The 21,179-nt window shown below is 34.0% G+C and overlaps 1 protein-coding gene across 2 annotated transcripts in view; it reads left to right on the forward strand.

The window, feature by feature from the left end:
- The first annotated feature begins 1,789 nt into the window (after positions 1–1,789).
- The window catches only part of si:dkeyp-72e1.9, a 91,241-nt gene continuing 71,851 nt past the window's right edge, over positions 1,790–21,179 (forward strand). For both annotated transcript variants that reach the window (XM_005164110.6, XM_073944756.1), the window contains exon 1: positions 1,790–2,648. In XM_005164110.6, coding sequence (XP_005164167.1) covers positions 2,584–2,648 — 65 coding nt within the window. In that variant the 5' untranslated portion in view covers positions 1,790–2,583. The remainder of the gene's footprint in view (positions 2,649–21,179) is intronic.

Raw genomic sequence — 21,179 nt, forward strand, 5'->3', positions numbered from 1 at the left:
ACTTAAGTGTTATATTTATGCTCATACTTTGTTTACTTAATCATTTTAAAGCAACGGATTTACTCATTTTTTTAATATGTATAGTCCACTAATTGTTTTTTTTTTTTTTACAGTGAAGGTTGGGTTTGTTAATATTTTACCCACATTTGGATTGACACAACAGAGCATTTTATATTGTAATTATACCATGTCAAACCAAGTGAAACAGAAACTAAACTAAAACAGTCACAGTGACCATTGCTTTTGTGGACATATTCAACACAGGACAATATACACAGAAGAACAAGTCCCCCCACTAATTAGAATTGGTCTAATTGTCCTTTCCCTGACTTCAGTATTTGATATAGATGCTGCTCTGGTTTTAATGGGATGACAAAAAGTTCATTCATTCATTTTCTTTTCAGCTTAGTCCCTTTATTAATCCAGGGTTGCCACAGCAGAATGAACCGCCAACTTATCCAGCACATGTTTTTACACAGCAGCTGCTAAATCCAGCTGCAACTCATTTCTGGGAAACATCCATACACACTCATTCACACTCATACACTATGGACAACTTAGCCTACCCAATCCACCTGTAACGCATTGTTTACTGTGGGGGAAACCGAAACACTCAGAAGAAACCCATGTGAACACAGGAAGAACATGCAAACTCCACACAGAAACGCCAACTGACCCAGCCGAGGCTCGAACCAGCAACCTTCTTGCTGTGAGGCGACAGCACCTACTGCACCACCGCATCACCATGACAAAACGTTGTATTATTCATATATTTGTGCTGGTCTGACTCAGCCTTCTAATGTCATTCAACTGAGATCAGTCAAATAGAAGGTGGGGCTTTGCTGTCTACAACATGTGAATATGCTATGGTTAAATATTAATGAAACAATGGCCTATCACAATTCACTATGTAATAGATGCTTTTTAACGGGCTCACCTAACCCCACCCCTAACCATACCCTTCACAGTGACGTCACTAGCTCCATTTGAGTGCATTGTGTCTGACATTGCATCACTGAGTGATGCAGTCTCAGCTTGCATCAAAAAGGCTGCATCCAGATACAACTGGTTAGATGGAACATCCCTCAAACCACTCTAAATTTCATTGATCTGGAGCGCTGAAAACTCTGTCAATGCAAGGGATGTATGCTTTTTTCCCTTATTTAATTAGATAAAATGGTTGCCTTAACAAGTTTACTAGACTGAAAGTTTCTAAATTTAATTCAGTACATTAATAGCTTAAAGAAAGGTAAATCAGTGCTGTGGTTTTGAACAGTAAAAGAGAATAAGGTAAAAAAAAAAAAAAAAACCTTTTACTAATTTTACATGATTTATGCAAAATTGTTGCAAACAATTTATATGTGTTAAATTAAACAAACAAATTAAATTTAGAAATGTTCAACTTAATTTGTTTGTTTAAATTCAGCCCAAAAATTTGTTTACAACCACTTAACTCTATAAAATTTAGTAAATCCAAGGAATCATTCAGTCATTCATTAATTTTCTTGTCAGCTTAGTCCCTTTATTAATCCGGGGTCGCCACAGCGGAATGAACCGCCAACTTAGCCAGCAAGTTTTTACGCAGCGGATGCCCTTCCAGCCGCAACCCATCTCTGGGAAAATCCAAGGAATCCTCTTTGAATATTTTTTTTCAGTGCAATTAATTTAATATGACAAGACAAATGTTTTGCTGTTCTGTTTTTTCCAATGTATTTAGATTCTGCAAGTATGAATGGAAGATCTATGACAGAAGTTTTAAATCACAAACCAAATATGACTGGTTCATTCTTCACTGTATTTTTTATTGCTTGTAATACTACAAATCTTTTTGCATACTTGATTCTGATAACTAAGCATAAGAGTGATGCACCAACATATCAAATGTAGACACAGGTTTCAATTCAGCTTATAGTATGAAGCTACAGAGACACATTGGCGTTACAAACAATCGTCTACGTGAGGAAATTGGAAACCCCGCTGGTGTTTAGGCTGCAGTGCAGCGGATCTCTCAGGACGGTTTAGCAGCGGAACCATTAATCTCAGTTACCTGAAGCTGAACGGTCATAGGCTTCACCTCTGACTGACTGCACACATTCACAAATTATAATCTCATATCTCTGTATATTAATCGCCTGCTTCAAAGCTTAGTTACCTGTCTATGAAACAAGATGCCCTAAAACGTCCTCTCGGTACGGAGTTGTCAGATGCAGCAACAGTGAGTTTGGGACTCTCACATCTTATAACACGCATTCAGACATTACCTGAAAAGTCAAAGTAATGTGACCAGAGGGGTTTGGTTTGTCGACAAGATGTAGATTTTGTCTAGCAGACGGCCAGGTCAGCATGAAAACCACGTGTCTTACAGATTAGAAACTGGCATGGTTGAGTCTCTCTCTCGCCTGGCAGTTGCTGTATCATTGATTTGATGCTGAATGAGCGCTGACTCTTGAGCAAGGCTGCGACTCCAACAGCATGACATGAAGTCGCGGTGATGTGATGTGTCTGGCGGTAATATTCACAGGCAGCTTTTAATTCCGTTTTCAGAGCAGACTATTTCAACCTCCACGTTTCTTTTTGGATGCAATGTCCTATTTGAATCCCCGGGGGAGAGAGCTCGAGCGTTTTGATGGACTTTCGCTCATCTACTGGTAAGACTTTGACATGCGGATGGAGTTTTTGCATGTTGTTTGTTGCTTTCAGCGTTACCTTTGGCATTTCAGTCACTGAATGAAACTTTATACGTTTGTTTTGTCTTTCATATAAACGTCCTAACTCTCAAACTGTTTGTAACAAATAAATAACAACATTCATTGATGAATATGTTTAATATATGTTTAATATGTTCATGTTCAAATAACGTTCTTACCGACGAGGGTCTGGTATGTGAGCATGTTTGACATGTAAAGATCTATAAGCACATAGATTTGTTAGAAAATAACATATTATTTTAGCACTTGCATTTGTGAGAAATTTAAAAAAATATATACAAAATTGATAGTCTAGTAAATTTGAGCGCAGTCTGTAACAGCCTGTAGTTATTTAATAAAAAGTGCTATCATACAAAAAATTGTTTATTTGTGTCCTCTTGCGTTTATATTGTATAGGCTGTATATTGATAAACAAAGTGATTTCATTTAGACCAGGGCTTTGTGTGCCAAGGACCCCCAGATGTGATGCTATTTATTTTATAAAGACTTATTTAATGCATAAAGGCATATTTGGACTGTCAATTAACAATAATTGTTTCTTTACTCAGATTAACCTTGGGTTGTTATTGTGGTATCAGTGTTTTAGCACAGTAATTATCATTTGTATAAACACAGCTTAACTACAAATACTACAGTTAAACTGTGGTTAGTGTAGCTAAACCCGTGGTTGATTTGTGGCGACCATGGTTTAATTACAATAACATTTTTTATTTGTAGTAAAACAATTGTTATTAAAGTGAATAACTGATGGTATATTGTAATAAAGATAAAAAGTAAGCCAGAATTAGCTTGACAATGTTAATTTTTGTTTATCTTACAGATTATTTGTTTGTCTTTTCTACTTTCTATTACAGTAATCAAATATTTACAACTTATATTTTACATTTTTACTTTTAAAATGGCAAAATCCTGGGATTTGAATTGAAATCAGTAAAACAGTTTAGAGTGAGTTATTTTTTTGCATGCATAATCAATTAGTTATGAGAATACATTTGTAATAGTCCTCCAGATTGGGAGTTGAGAGTTGAGCTAACAGCTCACCTCAAAAAACTATGTTACCAAACACCAATATGGTGCGGCTAAATATCACCTTCGATATAAATGGGAGACAAGTAAAACACTTGTAATAAAAATTCAATTAACATATTTAAATAATATGACTATCTCAGTCTTTTTTTTCTCTCTTCTCTCTCTCTCTCATTTTGTTCAACAGAGAATTTAAAGTCTTTGAACCTCAGTTTGAAACTTCATTTGCAGACGGTTGTTGATAGAGTATGACAGTATATTTTTTTGTTTCATTTTGTTACAGTCAAGGGCTTTAACCAGATGTAGATGTTAAGTAAGGTGAATAGGTAATCTGTCACCATCTGATGGTTTGTTAGCACAGTTTGTATTTGTCAGCACTCTTCAAATTCATGTGAAAGTCAGTTACTGAGCGTCACAGAAGGTGTTTGATTGACAGGAGAGTGTTCTTAAATGTGAACACATTCATATTATAGCCATTAAAGAGAAGAATAGCTAACAGCAAGTAAACCTGAGAATGAATCTGCCCGGTGACGTGCTAAATTTAGAGTTTGGTGACCGGGACTTGAATAGACTATTGGGAAGAGACTTAGAGAGAGGAGTGATGCCGTCCCATGACCCGGAGGAACACTCTAAACACTGGAATGATGGATATCTGATCAGTTTACAAATACATGTGTGTCTAGACATGATAAAGCTTCTCTAGCAGATTCTTTAACTATGCTTTAAGATGTATAGTGTATTTTGCAAGAAGACTGGCATTTATAAATGTAACAAAATATCATCTTTATATACAGATCAGAAACTTTGCATGATTTTAAATGTGTAAATGTAAATCTGTCTTTGAATTTGCATGTCAAGTCTGGTGTCATCTGCCTAAAATATAACAGCTTAGTCTTTAAAGTAAAGTCTTTGAAAGTATAACTACAGCAGTGTTATTTTAATGCCGTATTGTATTTTTATTAATAGCTTGACTTAGTTTAATAACTTTGAATTAGATATGTTATATTTGCTTGTCTCACTGTATTTAAAGTTTTACTGTTGTGCACTTTTGACCTTTCTATTGTTTGTTGTTATGTTTATTATACATACACATTTTTTATTTTAGACTTTGGCATTAATATATGTAGTTTTTAATAATGAATATTTATAATATTTTGAAATATAATACAATATTCTCTGACCCTCTGATTGACATATTATAGAAGAAAAAAAATTTTCACTATTAATTCATTAATGCTTAACTCAAATATTTTGTTAATTTTATGATTTTAAAATGTACATGAATAGAGTATATATATTATATCAGAAGTATCAGAGTAAAAACATAAACAAATGCCCATGTGTAAAAAGTTGATGTGATTATGGTGTGTGTATCTCAGCGTTGTGTCCATGTGAGAGCTGTAAACCCAAACACGTGTCCTGTCTCCTGTCATAAAATTAACTTCATCGCGTACAAATGCTATCTGTATGTTTGATGGTTTACAAATCAAAAATAATAATAATAGTAATAATAATAATAATTATTATTATTATAGTTATAATAATATTAATAATTACACATTTTATTTATATAGCGCCTTTCCAGAGCTCAAGGACACTTTACAAAGAATGTAACAAAAAGATATCGGATAAGCAGACATAAGAAGAGACAACATTATGTTCACAAATACAGGAAGTCAAATATAACTAACTGGAAATACAAAACAAGACCTAAGAGACAAATAATCAGAGTGCAGGTGGATCAAATAAATTGGTCAGTTTGGCAGATCAGAAGTAAAGCATTCAGAAACTAAGTGAGTTTTAAGTAAAGATTTGAATTCTGAGATATTATTTACAGAACAGTTTGAGCATGGTAGAGAGTTCCAGAGTTTGGGTTTAATAACACTAAATGACCTGCCCCCCTGTTGAAAAGAGGCGGTACCGAGGGACAGCAAGAAGGCCAGAGTCAGAGGAACGTAATGAGCAAATAGGGGTGTAGGGGACAAGCATGTTGCAGAGGTAAATCAAACAAGCTTGTGCCACAAATTCACAATTTTAACAGTAACTTGGACCATTTGTGGACCGCTGTTTTTACCTGCCCTTGTGCTCGAAATCCTGGAGATGTGCAGATGCATTTCTGCATTTCTATTTGCTTCCAGTTTCTGATTTGACAGAGGGATTTTAGCTGCTTGTTCATACTACTTATTTAAAATGAGCTGAAACGACACAAGCCTTGAGGTTTTTTGGGACAACTTAATTGTTTTATGTTCAGTCCAACCAAATTTGTTTAGTTAACTTAATCGATTTGTGTTGGGACAGCAGGAATGAATTGTGTGGCACCCTAATTTGTTACAGTGTAGACAAGGGTTAGATTTGTACACCTTTATACTTGTGTTCCCATTTTTCCATCTAAATCATATCTGTAAAATTAAGCAGTTTATCCCTCATAGCCAGTTTTAAACATGTGTAAAAGTTTTGCAGTAAAGGGCTCCCTCTATCACAGACATGCAGTTTTGAGTCTGTGACCATTATGGCTATATCTGTGGATTAAATACGCAACAGCATTATAAACTGCGCAGCACATGAATGAGACAGAAGTAGGCCATTATAATGTATACAGGAGATTTGGAAATGCAGTGGCAGTATATACATGTACAATTGAACTAATAATTGGATTGAATACAGTGTATTTTTTTGGATTATAGATTAGACATCGAGCTAATGCCTGAGGCACTATGATTATTATAGTCAAAACTAAAACGGAAACTGTACCGTTTCATCAGTCTGAACATTACAGCTCACTGTTATAAAGGATATCTGCTCAGCTTACAAATACAAGTGTCTAGACTTGATGGAATTCCTTTAAAAGATTGAAAACAGGAAAATAAAGCATAGGATTTTTTTCATAAACGCCATTATTGTTTATAAAGTGACATCTTTAAAAACAACACAATCTGCATGATATTAGATATTAAATGTAAAAGTGAATGTAAAGTCAATCAATCTTTTAAATCTGTTAAAATATTTATATATAAAAATGTAATTTTATATATAATATAATGTGCGTATTTATATAGCACATTTATTGTGTATGGCCAAACACCCAAAGGGTTTTACAATCATGAGAGAGGGGTCTCTCCACACCACCACCAGTGTGCTGCATCCACTTGGATGATGCGACAGCAGCCACAGGCCATGATGGGTATGGGCCGATGGAGGGAATTTGGCCAAGACTACTCTTTACGAGAAGTGCCATGGGATTTTTAATGACCACAGAGAGTCAGGACCTCAGTTTAATGTCTCATCTGAAAGACAGTGCTCACTGACTGACTTAGTGTCCTCTTCACTATACTGGGGCATTAGGACTCACGGGTTAAGCGCCCTCTGCTGACCTCATTTAGGCCACTTCCAACAGCAACCTAGTTTTCTCATGTGGTCTCCCATCCAGGTACTGACCAGGCTCAGCCCTGCTTAGCTTCAGTGAGTAACCGGTCTTTGGCTGTAGAATGATGTGACTGTGGCATATAAAGAATATTTATTACAAAATAAAAACCAAAACTACCCAAACTTTGATTAAAATTTAAGTGAAAACATTAAATTTAATGATTCTTATCACAATTAGATTGATAGATTAATAAAAATACATTTCACATTTTCGCCTTTTGTTTGTTTTGGTCTTGTATAATGATGAGTTCTTGTAAACCGGTTTATTGCATTAGTCTTCTTATGGTTAATCAGTTATTCTACTTTCTTTCCAACCCTATTATAAAGATTCTGCTTTTCTGTTATGCACGTGTTTCCTATTAATATATACCAAAACATACAGTTGAAGTCAGAATTATTAGCCCCCTTTTGACTTTTTTTAACTTTTTTAAATATTTCCCAAATGATGTTTAACAGAGCAGGGAAATTTTCACAGTATGTTTGATAATATTTTTTTTCTGGAGAAAGTCTTATTTGTTTTATTTTGTCTAGAATAAAAGCAGTTTTTAATTTTTTAAACACCATTTTTGGGACAAAATTATTAAATAAATTTTTTTTTCGATAATCTACAGAACAAACCATCATTATACAATAGCTTACCTAATTACTCTAACCTGCATAGTTAACCTAATTAACATAGTTAAGCCTTTAAATCTCACTTTAAGCTGTATAGAAGTGTCTTATATAGTAAAATATTTGTTCACTGTCATCATGGCAAAAATAAAATAAATTTGTTATCAGAAATAAGTTTTTAAAACTATTATGTTTAGAAATGTGCTGAAACAATCTTCCTTCCGTTAAACAGAAAGTGGGGGAAAAAATAAACAGGGGTGTTAATAATTCAGGGGGGCTAATAATTCTGACTTCAACTGTATATGAAGAGTTCAGATGCAAAAACTTCTAAACCTCTATTTTTATATTTCGTTATTTCTTTTTAAAGGCTATGAAAATAACTAATTAGTCACTATGAAAGTAAAAACACTGGGTCCACACACAGGAGTCGCAGAAAAATGCTAATTTAGGTGAAAATAATAACTGGCATTTAGAGGTTTTTGCATTTAATCTTTTCATACATAACTATGGAAAATTCTTACTTTCTCTGTATATTTTATATATTTGCTTGTGTCATTTTTGTTTTATTTTGTAAACTAGTGATGACATTTCATCCAGATTTTAAATTAAATAAATAATAATAAAAAAATACCAGGAAAAGATGACATGTTTCAGACATGTTTATTATTATTTTTGTAATTCAGTTTTTATTTCCAAAAATGAAATTATTTTTAAAGTCAGATAGAAAAATACTTTCAAACAGCTATTACCCCATATATATCCCCAATCTCCCCATCCCATTATATGCACATCAGGAAACACAGAAAAACTGTAGTTTAGACCAAGCTATTATAAATTAAAAATTATATTTAAATTTGACATTCGTAATATCAGATGAGGGTTAAGTGTCCAAGATTTCTTAGAAGTGACATAAATAGATTTTCCACACCATCAGAATGTCCAGTTTAGCATGCTTGATCCAAGGATTTCCAATAGTGAATGTAACCAGTGCTTACAGAGAGATCATGAGGGGGTTTCCACCGCTGTACCAACATTTTGTTTGTAGCAGTTGAAGCAGTTAACCAAAATTTACGGACCTTTGCATTTAAGGGGAAATTGAGAGTTATCATTCAAAAATAACAAATCAAGATCTTTGGGGAAACAAATTTTTGTAACTTTAAATAAAATTTCCAGCACCGAATCCCCACATTCCCACATCATATGTAAAAAGGTATCTGGAAGCTGTGGTTCGCAGAACTTACAGTATAATAAGGATGTGGAGATAAACCTATGATATGTCGTATACGTTAAGACATGTTTATAATCATTTCTGAACAGTACAGTGTTCTAACTTTAATGTAAAGAATTAATATTTGCATTAATAAGCCAGATTTTTGGCTGCATAGTGTCGCAGTGGGTAGCACGTTTGCCTCAAAGTAAGAAGGATGCTAGTTCGAGCCTCGGCTGGGTCAGTTGACGTTTCTGTGTGGAGTTTGCATGTTCTCCCCATGTCTGCGTGGGTTTCCTTCGGTTTCTGCCACAAGTCATGTGGTACAGGTGAATTGGGCAGGCTAAAATTGTCCGTAATGTATGTATGTGAATAAGTGTGTATGGGTTTTTCCCAGTGATGGGTTGCAGTTGGAAGCGCATCCGCTACATAAAACATATGCTGGAGAAGTTGGTGGTTCATTCCGCTGTGGCGACCTCAGATTAATAAAGTGACTAAACCGAAAAGAAACAGAATGAATAAATAAAATACATTTTTAATATCAACAAATTAAAGATTTTCGAGAAAATGCCCTTTTCTAAAGAATAAATGAAAATGCTCTAAAAAGACATTGATTTTATTTTAGATTTAGAAGGCAGACCTTCATAGAATATATAAAAAAACTCTCCATAGCTGTATATATACCATTAATCGACTACATCATTAAATTACCATCTCCATCCTTTCGTAATTTCAGGAAAAACAATTCCAGCAATCCCTTCATGTTCATCCCTCTCAGTGTTGTTTTTATGCTGAAGTGTGATTAAAAGTGCATGATATGTTGTGACATTTATTCAGAGATGTGCTTCTGTTTGTTGCCTATGGAGGGCAGTCACAGGCCCAGGATGCGGCGGTTAGTAAACAGGTCAGGCTGGTCTGTCAGACTGTTTCAGATTAACCCATTTCGCCATGCGTGGTGGTCCAGCATGGAAACTTGGCACCTGAGTAAAGCTGCCACCCTCATTTCCCATTCTTCATTACTGCAATGGGTGGCACGTTTACTGAGCTTTTCCACGATGAAAAACAACAAGGCCAAAAACTGACATGACATAGTGCGTCTCCGCTGTTGTGATTTCTCAATGTGGACTGGATTATCCCGTAATCTGATAACAACCCACTGTGCAGATTTGGTGATTAAAGTTCTGATGCAATGGGTGGTTGGCATGCCTGCTGGAAGGAAAAGCAACATTATCTGCATTAGTATAGTTGTTTGTGTTAGTTTAGGTTGTGTCATTAGGTGTTTATCTTAGCTTGTGTTTGTTTAGTTTGTGTCATTAGGTGTGTGTGTACACATATTTGTATATAAAATACTGAATTGTGTGTACATATTGCTTCTTTAGTGGTTGACAAGTACGCTTAATTTATTATGATATCAAAATATTGTCTGCGAAACTCGGTTACTTTAAATAGTAATATTAAAAGGAACAGTGTGTTTTTATGTAAATGCCCAGAGTAAGCAAATATTTCAAAGAAATGAAATTTAGTGAAGTACATTTTACTATAAGTTCTCATTAGACAACATCAGTTAACTAACATCAACAGTGAGAATTAACTACGAATGCTACAAAAATTATGTTGGTTCAAAAGCTCAACTTAAAACAGCTACGACCTTGGATTTTTAATAGTTAAACATTTACTAAATATGAAAATCACCTAAGATGAATACTTTACAAATAGATTTCATCATCAGTTTAATTGAACTATATAATGTTATTAAACGGATCTTTATTGTAAAGTGTTAGCGCACAATAGGCTTATAAAGAATTAGAATATTTTTAAGCAATCTTGAACATGCCGAAGTCCAGACTAACATCAATATATGAATGATTTAAAATATTTATGTTTAAAAATCAAAATTATTAAGTCCTTAAGCATTTGGTGCTGTTATAAACAACCACAGCAAATGCACAAACCTGAATGATCTTACAAGTTTTTATAAAGTGTAAATAATAAGTAATTATTCACTGACATTTTGAAGTGTCCACGATAATATCGTTCATTATCACAATATTTTGCATTACTGAATATCGTTATGTACCTACTGATGTGATGACATGACTTTGTCTTTTAAAATGAATCATTTGTTCTTCAAACCCTGCTTAAAAATAATCTTTAAACTACAAAAAGTAAAATTCCTGTTTATTGAAAACTTCATTGAAAACATTAATAATACTATTAATTTAAAACACAAACATTTTTTTATCAAAGCAATGAAACAAATGTATTTATTCATACTTTTATTTATGTTTATTAGAAATGAGGGACATGTTGCTTAGCCATTTTATTCAAAAGTAAGCATGGATTTGAAAAAAATCATTTTATTTTCTAAACAATATTTTATAACATGGGCTCTTGGATGTATGCAATAGATTTATATATTTTTCTGTCATTGTTGTCATCATAAATTAATCACATGACAGTTTTGGCTTAGATAATTGGCTTAAAAGAACTGATTGTACAACCAGTTATTTTACAGTGAGCAAAATAGGCATATTTTACACATAGATATATGTTAAAACTACATATTTAAAATTAGCTGTTTTTGGGACAGCTCAATTGTTTTATGTTTGAATCCACTTTAATTTTGTTATGTTAACTTAATTGGTTTGTGTTGGCAGCGTGAATCAATTGTGTGGAACTCTGCATTTATTACGGTGTAAACAATATGTCTGAACTCACCACATTCAGTCTCTCCACATATGTCTATCATCTTGGCACAGTCAACATGTTGTCACTCACAGTAAAAATCGGTGTACTTCAAGATGCCGCAACATTTCACAGCCTAGGGTTGTAAAAAACACAGAAACAAAGTAAACACACACTTCCTGCTTTCACAGGTGAGAATATGTCTTTTTAAATATACAGTATGTGTAAATTACAGCTTACTACAGCTTAGTAAATGTTTTTATATTGTGTTAGTTTTGCAAAATCATCTGCTGGTGTCTTTCAGATATAGATCTTCATATATGTGTGTGCAACCATAACACCTTAATACCTATTCTACCTATTTCTTAACTATAATATCTGTTTAATACATATTTTATGTTATACTCTATAGACACATTTATACAAATAGTAATGCATTTTTCACAGATTTTTACACCAATCATCAACATACTGGCCGAAAAATAAATACATAATTTTCACGTTTAATACAATTCATTGGGTATTTTATGCACAAATTGCAAGGTGAATAGTCCCAATGCATTTGTTTGCAGTTTTAGTAAGTTTTCTTGTAAGTTCTGGTCAATATCAAAAGATTTATTTTAGCTTTTAAGACATTTGTTTCAGATACTAAACATTTCACAGAAAATAAAGCCAAAAAAATATTTTTGTTTGTCATTTAGTATTCTAAAACTAAAATAAAAATGTCTAAATCCGTATAAAATTAAGATGATAGCATCAAAATATAAAATGTTAAATAATTGTAAATATTAATACAAACTAATAAAAACAGAAATATGATATTAAAGTAACACCAAAGAGAGTTATGTTTTGGATACATTATTAAAGTCTTGTTTTGAATGAGAACCATGAAAACTTAAAGATATGACATGCAGAAGCATGGCCTATATGCATTAATTCTGTGCATCATGAGAAATCACATGGACAGACAATCTGTCATGAATCATCATTTATAGGATTTACAGCCGCAGCGGTTTAAGAGGGGTGAAGGGCCGTTGGCTTTCTGAGATACTCGTGCGGTCAGATATAGAGACATTTGAAGCACATTAGAAGCATTGATACACATTTATAAACACAAATACTGATTTATTCCTTAAACACTTGCCATCATCCAAAGCCTAAATGGAAAAAATCTGCTGCGCAATGTAAGTATTGAAACTACAACATACACAAACAATCATGTCTACTCGCACATTTCCAGTATTAATATACTTGTGTTATCAAATTTGCTTTAGCATGTTGTGTTCTAACGTTGTCTGTCAGGCTGTGTGATATTGACTGTGCGCTGTTTACTGATTAGTGTAACACTATATGAAAGCCTTTGCATGCACAGCATAAACATTATGTCCTGTATATACTGATGATTTTGGTTTATTTTTATTACAATGCAGGGTTTTTTTTTCAGGATGTTCTCAGGACATTTCAATAGCTCATCTTAAACTGTCTTTTCTAGCACATTATGCAAAGCCTTCCAGTGCTAAATATCTGCCATTCTGCCTGAGTGGCTGCCCTCAAAGACTATTTATAGCCTTTTGGTACCAGGCTTTATAAATGTGGGCACAGTCGACCTTTTTAGAGCACATGAGATGAAAACTCTTCTATGTTACTCTTTCTCTGTGGTATATCAATGCAAGGCTAAGATATATATATTGTGCAGGAGTCACACAGAGATCGACTGTTTATCACTTTGTTATACAGTGAAATAGAGCAAAATGAGTCATAAAACCTAGAAATAAGCATTATAAACTGAATTTTGTGTCTGTCTGTAATGATGTTTGTTGCTATCACACATGCAATATATTATTCATATATTATTTATGTGTTGTTTTATTTGGAAACTTGAAGGGATAGTTCACCCAAAAATAAAAATTCTGTCATCATTTTCTCATGCTCCACTTGTCCCAGACTTTCATATATTGAAGACTTCAATTTGAAACTACCATAGTGCTATGGATAGGGTTGCCACCCGTCTCTTAAAATATGGAATTGTCCCGTATTTGAGAAAGAAATTGCATGTCCTATTTTGAATCAATACGGGAAGGGTTTTGTCCCGTATTTATCTTTTTTTTTTTAAGAAGATTTTCATGCAAATTATCTCACACTCAGTTTATGAAGATGCCTCATTTCTTACTTTTGATTGCGTAATACTTGGTGTCATCGTTAGTTTGATTGGTCTTTGTCCAGTGAGGGTGAGTTTCTTAAGCGGAGTCTGTCAAGTCTTGACAAAGAGTAGCCTAATGGCAGATGCTTCTCCAGGTAACCCCCTTGTCTTAAAGTTTCAGCGTTTAAACGCAAGCGCAAGCTCACTAAAATCAAAGCACAGTACCCCAAGTCTCTCTGGCATGCTATTGGGCCTGTGATTGGGGATGTGGTCCCCGCTACAGTATACGTTCCTTATTATTTTGCATTGAAATTGGTAACCCTAGCTATGGAAGTCAGGGCCTGGTTAACATCATTCTTCAAACATTTTTTTTTTGTGTGTTCAACAAAAGGTTTGGAAGCACTTGAGGGTGGGATAAATGTGAATTATTAATTGTCATTTTAACACGATCGCACCACAGCAAGAATGTTGCTAGTTCATGCTCTGATTGTTTCAGTTGGCATTTCTGTGTGGAGTTTGCATGTTCTCCCCATGTTCGCATAGGTTTCCTCTGGGTGCTCCAGTTTCCCCCACAGTCCAAAGACCTGGGCTATAGGTGAATTGAGTAAGCTAAATTAGCCGTAGTGTAGGTTTATATCTTCTAAATGCAATTACTGTCACTGTTTTGGAGCACACTAGCTACTGGATATCTTTTAAACGTACAATACGCTTACTAACATCTAAAAAACTTTATTTTAAGTTTACAGGACCTTTAAAATTGTATTGTGTCTTGGAAACAAGTGCCTTAATGGAACTACAGAGGTTATGAGGGACATTAAGGCTCCTATCATACACATGGTGCAAAAAGACGCAAGATGTGTTTGCCGCTATGTGTTGCTATTTTCAGACCTGCACAACACTTATTTTCACATTTTGCACCACATTGTTCAAATAGTAAATCCATCTGCGCCACTTTGTGGACTCATGGAAGTTCTGGTTTTGATAAGAGGTGTGTTGAGGTGCATTTCTGGCGCGCTGCTATTTTGAGGAACTAAAATAGACTGCAATTGACCAGCTAAAAGCAGATTTAAGTTATATTGCCACTAATTCTCATTAGATTATAAGTAGACTGTTAGTTTGAGGTTAGGGTTAGTGTAAGTTTACATGTACTTGCAAACTTTCTTAATGTCAGTTAAATGTCTGTTGAAGGAGCAGTATCAGCAGATATTAAGCAGACAGTCTACAAAAGCTCAAATGGAGCATCAAAATAAATTATTACCCAATTTAATTTCTAAAGAATAGAGCAACTGCTGTCCAAAGTGCTGTACAAAACATGACAACCTACAAACATACCAACATAGAATAATAATAAAAAAGTAAGAAAAGCATTTTTTGCTGTGTAAGAGAGAGTGGGGCTAATAATCCTGACTTCACCTGTATGTAGGTAATTCATTCCAGTCCAGGGGTCAGCAATCAGAAAATCTCAGTCTCCTTTCAATTTTGGACAAATTCGAGGCACAGAGAGCATCATGATATTGGAAAATCAAAATGATCTAGAGCAGTTTCTTGAAAGGAGGAGATCAGTGATATATTCTAGAGCATGACAATGTAATGAACAAACAAAAATACCTCATATTTAATTTTTTTTCAACTGTCAGCCAATGTAGAGATGCCGTAATTGGCAAAAGCATTCTTTACGCATTGCAGATGGGCTCAATAAGATTTTGACAGTCAATAATCAAGCCTAAGTGTGATAAAAAAAGCATGAATCACGTTCTATTTTTTTTCTGATAAACTTTATAATAGACTTAAGATTATTTTTAGACTATTGTGCTAATTTGCTTATCAAACTACATACATACAATTTTTTGAGTTGACTTGACTTAAATTGAGTGCAGTGCAGTACTTGGGTCGAAAGTTGAGTCAACACAAAAAAAGCTCTGCAGCTAGTTCCCTTACAACTTCGAGTTGAGTCTACTTTTTTGCAGTGTACAATCTTGGATTTAGAATAAACAGTAATTTGTCACAAGGAATTTTTTTTTAAAGGCTCTATACTGGTAAAGTGCACATCTTACGGTCTAAAAAGTACAAAAGCGTACCTTTTGAATAGATTCATCCTCAGTGACAGCTTTTTATTTGTGACAGTACATGATTACAGCATTTCCTAAGTGGCTGGATTCATAAAACTATTTAAAATGAATCATTGTACTTAAATTGAGCCTGTGATTGTTTAGCTTTTACTACTTATTTTCAGTGATAAATTTCATTCTGTTTCCATTAAAACACTGCCATTGCCCTGTTATATATTTTTTAAAAGCTCTACTTTAGGTTATCTTATTATTTATTTTATGTAGTATGTGTGTGAAAGAGTGTGTATGGGTGTTTCCCAGTGTTGGGTTGCGGCTGGAAGGGTATCCGCCGAGTAAAGCATATGCTGGATAAGTTTGCGGTTTGCGCTGTGGCAACCCTTGAATAATAAAGGACTAAGTCGAAAAGAAAATGAATAAATGTATTAGTTTACAAAACCACACTTGATAGCATGTTCATTTAGCAGAATAAGGTGTCTGGGAGAGATGGGGATGGTGGGGTGCTGGGGTCTCTCGGGACCATGACCTGGCCCTCATTGGAGTTGATTGAAAGGTTGTCCTGATAGATTATTGAACGCAATAAAGTCCTCATCCCAGACATGGCTTGATACGGTATATGGACGTTCAAATAGCACTTGACATTTTAACCTCATGAGAGGATTTACAGAAGAAATTTATGGCAAGCCAGACAGACTGCTTTAAGTCAGTGTATAGTTTGTTGTGATCATTTCGAAAATAAGCTTATCATGACTAAAAGCTAATCCTCAAATTACATCATTACAGCCTGGGGGTTTGGCACAAGAGGTCACACCGTGGACTTGACAGACTGTGGACAGTAGTTGATAGTTATTTGCTTGGTCAACTGAGACTGTACCATCTGATGCTTGTTTTCACTTCGCCTGCTAGAATTACAAGCATGATGCAAATGACAGAAGGGCTCTGCAATATGAAGATATGTATTGTATGTGGGAAATAAAAAGTCTATCAACCATATTATTCCATTTATTTCATGATGTTGCGTAAGATGTTGTTTACAGTAACACTTTCCTCATTTGGATTACCACAATTTTATACTCTAGCTGGGGGGTGCAAGCAGAAAAAATTATAGCAATATTTACATTTTGCAATATTTTATGTTGTCTGTAGTCATTAGTGTTTTGTATTTTATGAATATTTACTTTATATTTCTACATTCTTAAGCAAACATTTGCCAGGAATTTGTATAGTCACAAATAATCGGCAACAGTTTGTTTTAAGGTATCAATGTTACACGTTCCATGTACGTGCTATAGTAAAAGTAAAAATATAGCAAGTACAATTGTGCAATATATATATATATATATATATATATATATATATATATATATATATATATATATATATATATATATATATATATATATATATATATATATATATATATATATATATATATACACACACACACACACACACACACACACACACTCACACACACACACTATATATTCTAATCATATACTGCAGTATGTGTAATGAATTTATTTTACCAGGTAATTAAATTAACAGTTTAAGACTGTTACAAGGACACCATAAAAATAAATTGTAACCAAATAATCACATATGATTGAGTAACGTTTTGAATATATATTTTAAAATGTGAAAAATCTACAGAAAGGGTACTATATATATATATATATATATATATATATATATATATATATATATATATATATATATATATATATATATATATATATATATACACACACACACACACACACACACACACACACATATATACACTCTTTTGAAAATCACTATTTTTATCCATTTCTCAGAGAATGTAGCAAAATATTTGGTGCTGTTTTATTAAACAGTTATATCTATTAAAAGATTTTGGTCACCTAACACCTTTAGGATTAAAAAGAAAATACATTTAAATTCAAAAGAAATTACAACAATTTTAGAAAGATTGACACTTTTTAATGTTTCTCTTGATTTTTCCTGTTTATTAAAGTTTTATTTAACATTCTCAAGATGATAAACTAGGTGTACTACTTTTTGGACCGCGATCTTAGGTTTTTTTTGGTAGATTTGTTCCAGTTTTAACTTTGGTAGTGATTAATCTAATATACACTCACCGGACACTTTATTAGGTACACCTGTCCAACTGCTTGTTAATGCAGATTTCTAATTTGCCAATCACATGGCATCAACTCAATGCATTTAGGCATGGTCACGATGATCTGCTGCAGTTCAAACCGAGCATCAGAAAGGGGAAGAAAGGGGATTTCAGTGACTTTGAACGTGGCATTCACTGGTATTTTCACGCACAACCATCTCTAGGGTTTACAGTGAATATTCTGAAAAAGAGAAAATATCCAGTGAGCGGCAATGCTGTGGGTGCAAATGAATTATTGATGCCAGAGGTCAGATGAGAATGGCCATACTGGTTCGAGCTGTTAGAAATAACCACTCGTTACAACCGAGGTATGAAGAGCATCTCTGAACACACAACACATCCAACCTTGAGGTGAATGTGCTAAAGCAGCAGAAGACCACACCGGACGCCACTCGTGTCAGTAAGAAAAGGAATATTTGACAAAAGAAGATTGAAAAAATGTTGCCTGGTCTGATTAGTCTTAATTTCTCTTGCAACATTTGGACGGTAGGCTCAGAATTTGGTGTCAACCACATGAAAACTTGGATCCATCCTGCCTTGTATTAATAATTCAGGCAGCATTCAAGCATTAAGGTAATTCTGAAGGTAAAAGGGGGTCGAACCCGGTACTAATAAAGTAGCCAGTTTAAAACAGAGATCTGTGACTCATCATTTTCTCATTTTTTCATGAGGATATAAGATGACTTGTATTGCGATGTGACTATTTTGTCATGTCGCCCAGCCATAAATGACAGGCCAATAAATCTAAAGCAATCACACACTTCAAAGCAGCATTTGGACCAACCTAATGTCACTTGTTGTGGACTATAGCTCAAGTTAGTGATAAAAAGTGGTCTCTGATTCACAGGACATGTGTCAAGGTAAATGACAGAGAGGAGTTACATGGTGCCAATGCATTTAAGGGAAAATGTCACTCTGACTCGAACTAGGGCGCAAGCAGCACTATTTGTTGTGCACTTACTGACAATAATCTCTTTTAACAGGTCGATACATTATGCATGCAGTTAGTCATTTCCAAGAGTGTGATTTTTTTTCATCCACCAAATGCAAAGACATTACACACAATCCTGTAAGAATTCCAAAATCTGAGCAAATCTGAACGGAGTAATCCATCTATTGTGTAATTTTACCTCAAGCATGTGTAGATCTGATTGCTGTGTGTGAAAGGAAAGCACTCTGGCTTCAGATGGATGGCCGTAGACAATAACACTGGCTAAAAATGGAAACGGGCGAGAGATTAAATATGTCTTTCTGAGTTGACAAGGATTTAGAGTTTTCTGCTTTTGCACAAATGTTGTTTTCCTCCCAAAGCATCAGCGTTTCCTGTTTTTCCACTTTTTCATAACTCACAAAATAACCATGGTGCCAATGTGATTCCACAACATTAGGAAATCAAAAACAACAGTCAATTTGATACTGTAATGACAACCTTTTCAGAAAGTATACATTTGTACATAAAGGGTCTATACATGTAAGTTTGCATATCTAAAAAGCACAAAGAAAAGATACCAACCGACAGCTTTGTACATTTACGTTGTTGGATAACTTGTCGCCTATTGTTAATCATAAAAAAATGCATTTCTGATATCTTCTTGTATTTTTCTACAGAAGAAAGTTAGTCATGCAGTTTGTAAATTGACTTTTTGAAAATAAAACATTTTTGAATAAATATTTGAGTTTTTTTTAATTAAACTTAAACTTTAATATGGCTATTTCTCACTTTTAATTTTAATGCATTTAATTACGTTTATTAACTAGACCAGGGGTGCCCAAACTTTTTCTTATGAAGGGCCAAAAACTAAACTTAACTGAGGGCTGTGGGGCGAAAGTATATTAAAGTTTCCATGAGTAATCTCCTAATTAATTTCCTAACATTTAAAAATAACTAGAAAGTTATATTAATGAATGCAGTACATTCATTTATTCATTTTCTTTTCAGCTTAGTCCCTTTATTAATCCTGGGTCACCACAGCGGAATAAACCACCAATTTATCCAGCACATGTTTTACGCAGCGGATGCCCTTCCAGCCGCAACCTATTTCTGGAAAACAGTGGACAGCACTACAGCGCCACCGCGTCATCGAATGTAGTATATTTAATAGTTATTAGTTATTACAGCAAAAACATAAACAATCGCATTATTACAATGGATTTCAATGCTGAATACGCTAAGCTGCACCTGCCTTTGCCTTGACTTGCTCACCGATGTCTTGTTATATCCGTCGAGTATTTAAATTTTTAAAAATCTTTTGAATTTACAAAAGTAAAGAAATAACAAAACAAACAAGCAAAAGGTTACATTACATTCAAAATGACTTAATTTTTTAAAAGATACATTCACCCCAACCACCAACCCATCATTCTCCCTCTCTCCTCAAATGGAATGGTGTGCAAAATCAAAGATTAGAATGGGCCAACTTTGGACATCTTAGAACTAGACTGTAGTGTTGCCTATAGTCCTTTTGCAGTTAATTGGATTGAAGCGTTTATTTGATCTGAAAATGTAAACAGAATAAAGGAATACACCAAGTATTTTTGGTTTATTATACCTTTTTAGGTCAATATTTTGATAAAAACGTATTACCATGATGAAAAAGCTTCCGCAATTATTCACATGTCATTTCATGTTTTTAATCAATTGATGTAAATGATAACAACTTAAACTTGCTATTTCAATACAAAACTATTAAAGCTGTAGGTTCAGCAGGGCTGAGGACAATGACAGGGTTTGCACATTTTTAAAGTGTTTTTAATAAAGAAAAAATAATCTGAGAACTAAATAAATTACTTATTCCTTTACATAACAACTTATAAATCAACCATCAGCCAATTTTAAAAACTTTTGGGCTATTAAATAATTTTTATTCACTGTATTTGTTTATTTTTTAAGGACAGAATATGTAGCCTATGGTTCTGGTATGTCTCAAAGAGTGTGTCTTGTTTGGAGGCTGTCTTGTTTATGTCAGTGAATATAGTAGCATACGTCAGTTTTAAATTCCCAGGTGAAATCATCAGGTGTTTATCTAATGTTAAACTTAGAAAGCTCCGCAATTGGATTTAACTGTAATTAAATTGTTTAATATTAGCAACACATTTTATAGCCGGTCATAGGCTAGCAGCTTTAAATCTTAAGTCTTCATAAACGTGA

The sequence above is a fragment of the Danio rerio genome, chromosome 3, assembly GCF_049306965.1.
Source record: "Danio rerio strain Tuebingen ecotype United States chromosome 3, GRCz12tu, whole genome shotgun sequence".
Classification (NCBI taxonomy): Eukaryota; Metazoa; Chordata; class Actinopteri; order Cypriniformes; family Danionidae; genus Danio; species Danio rerio.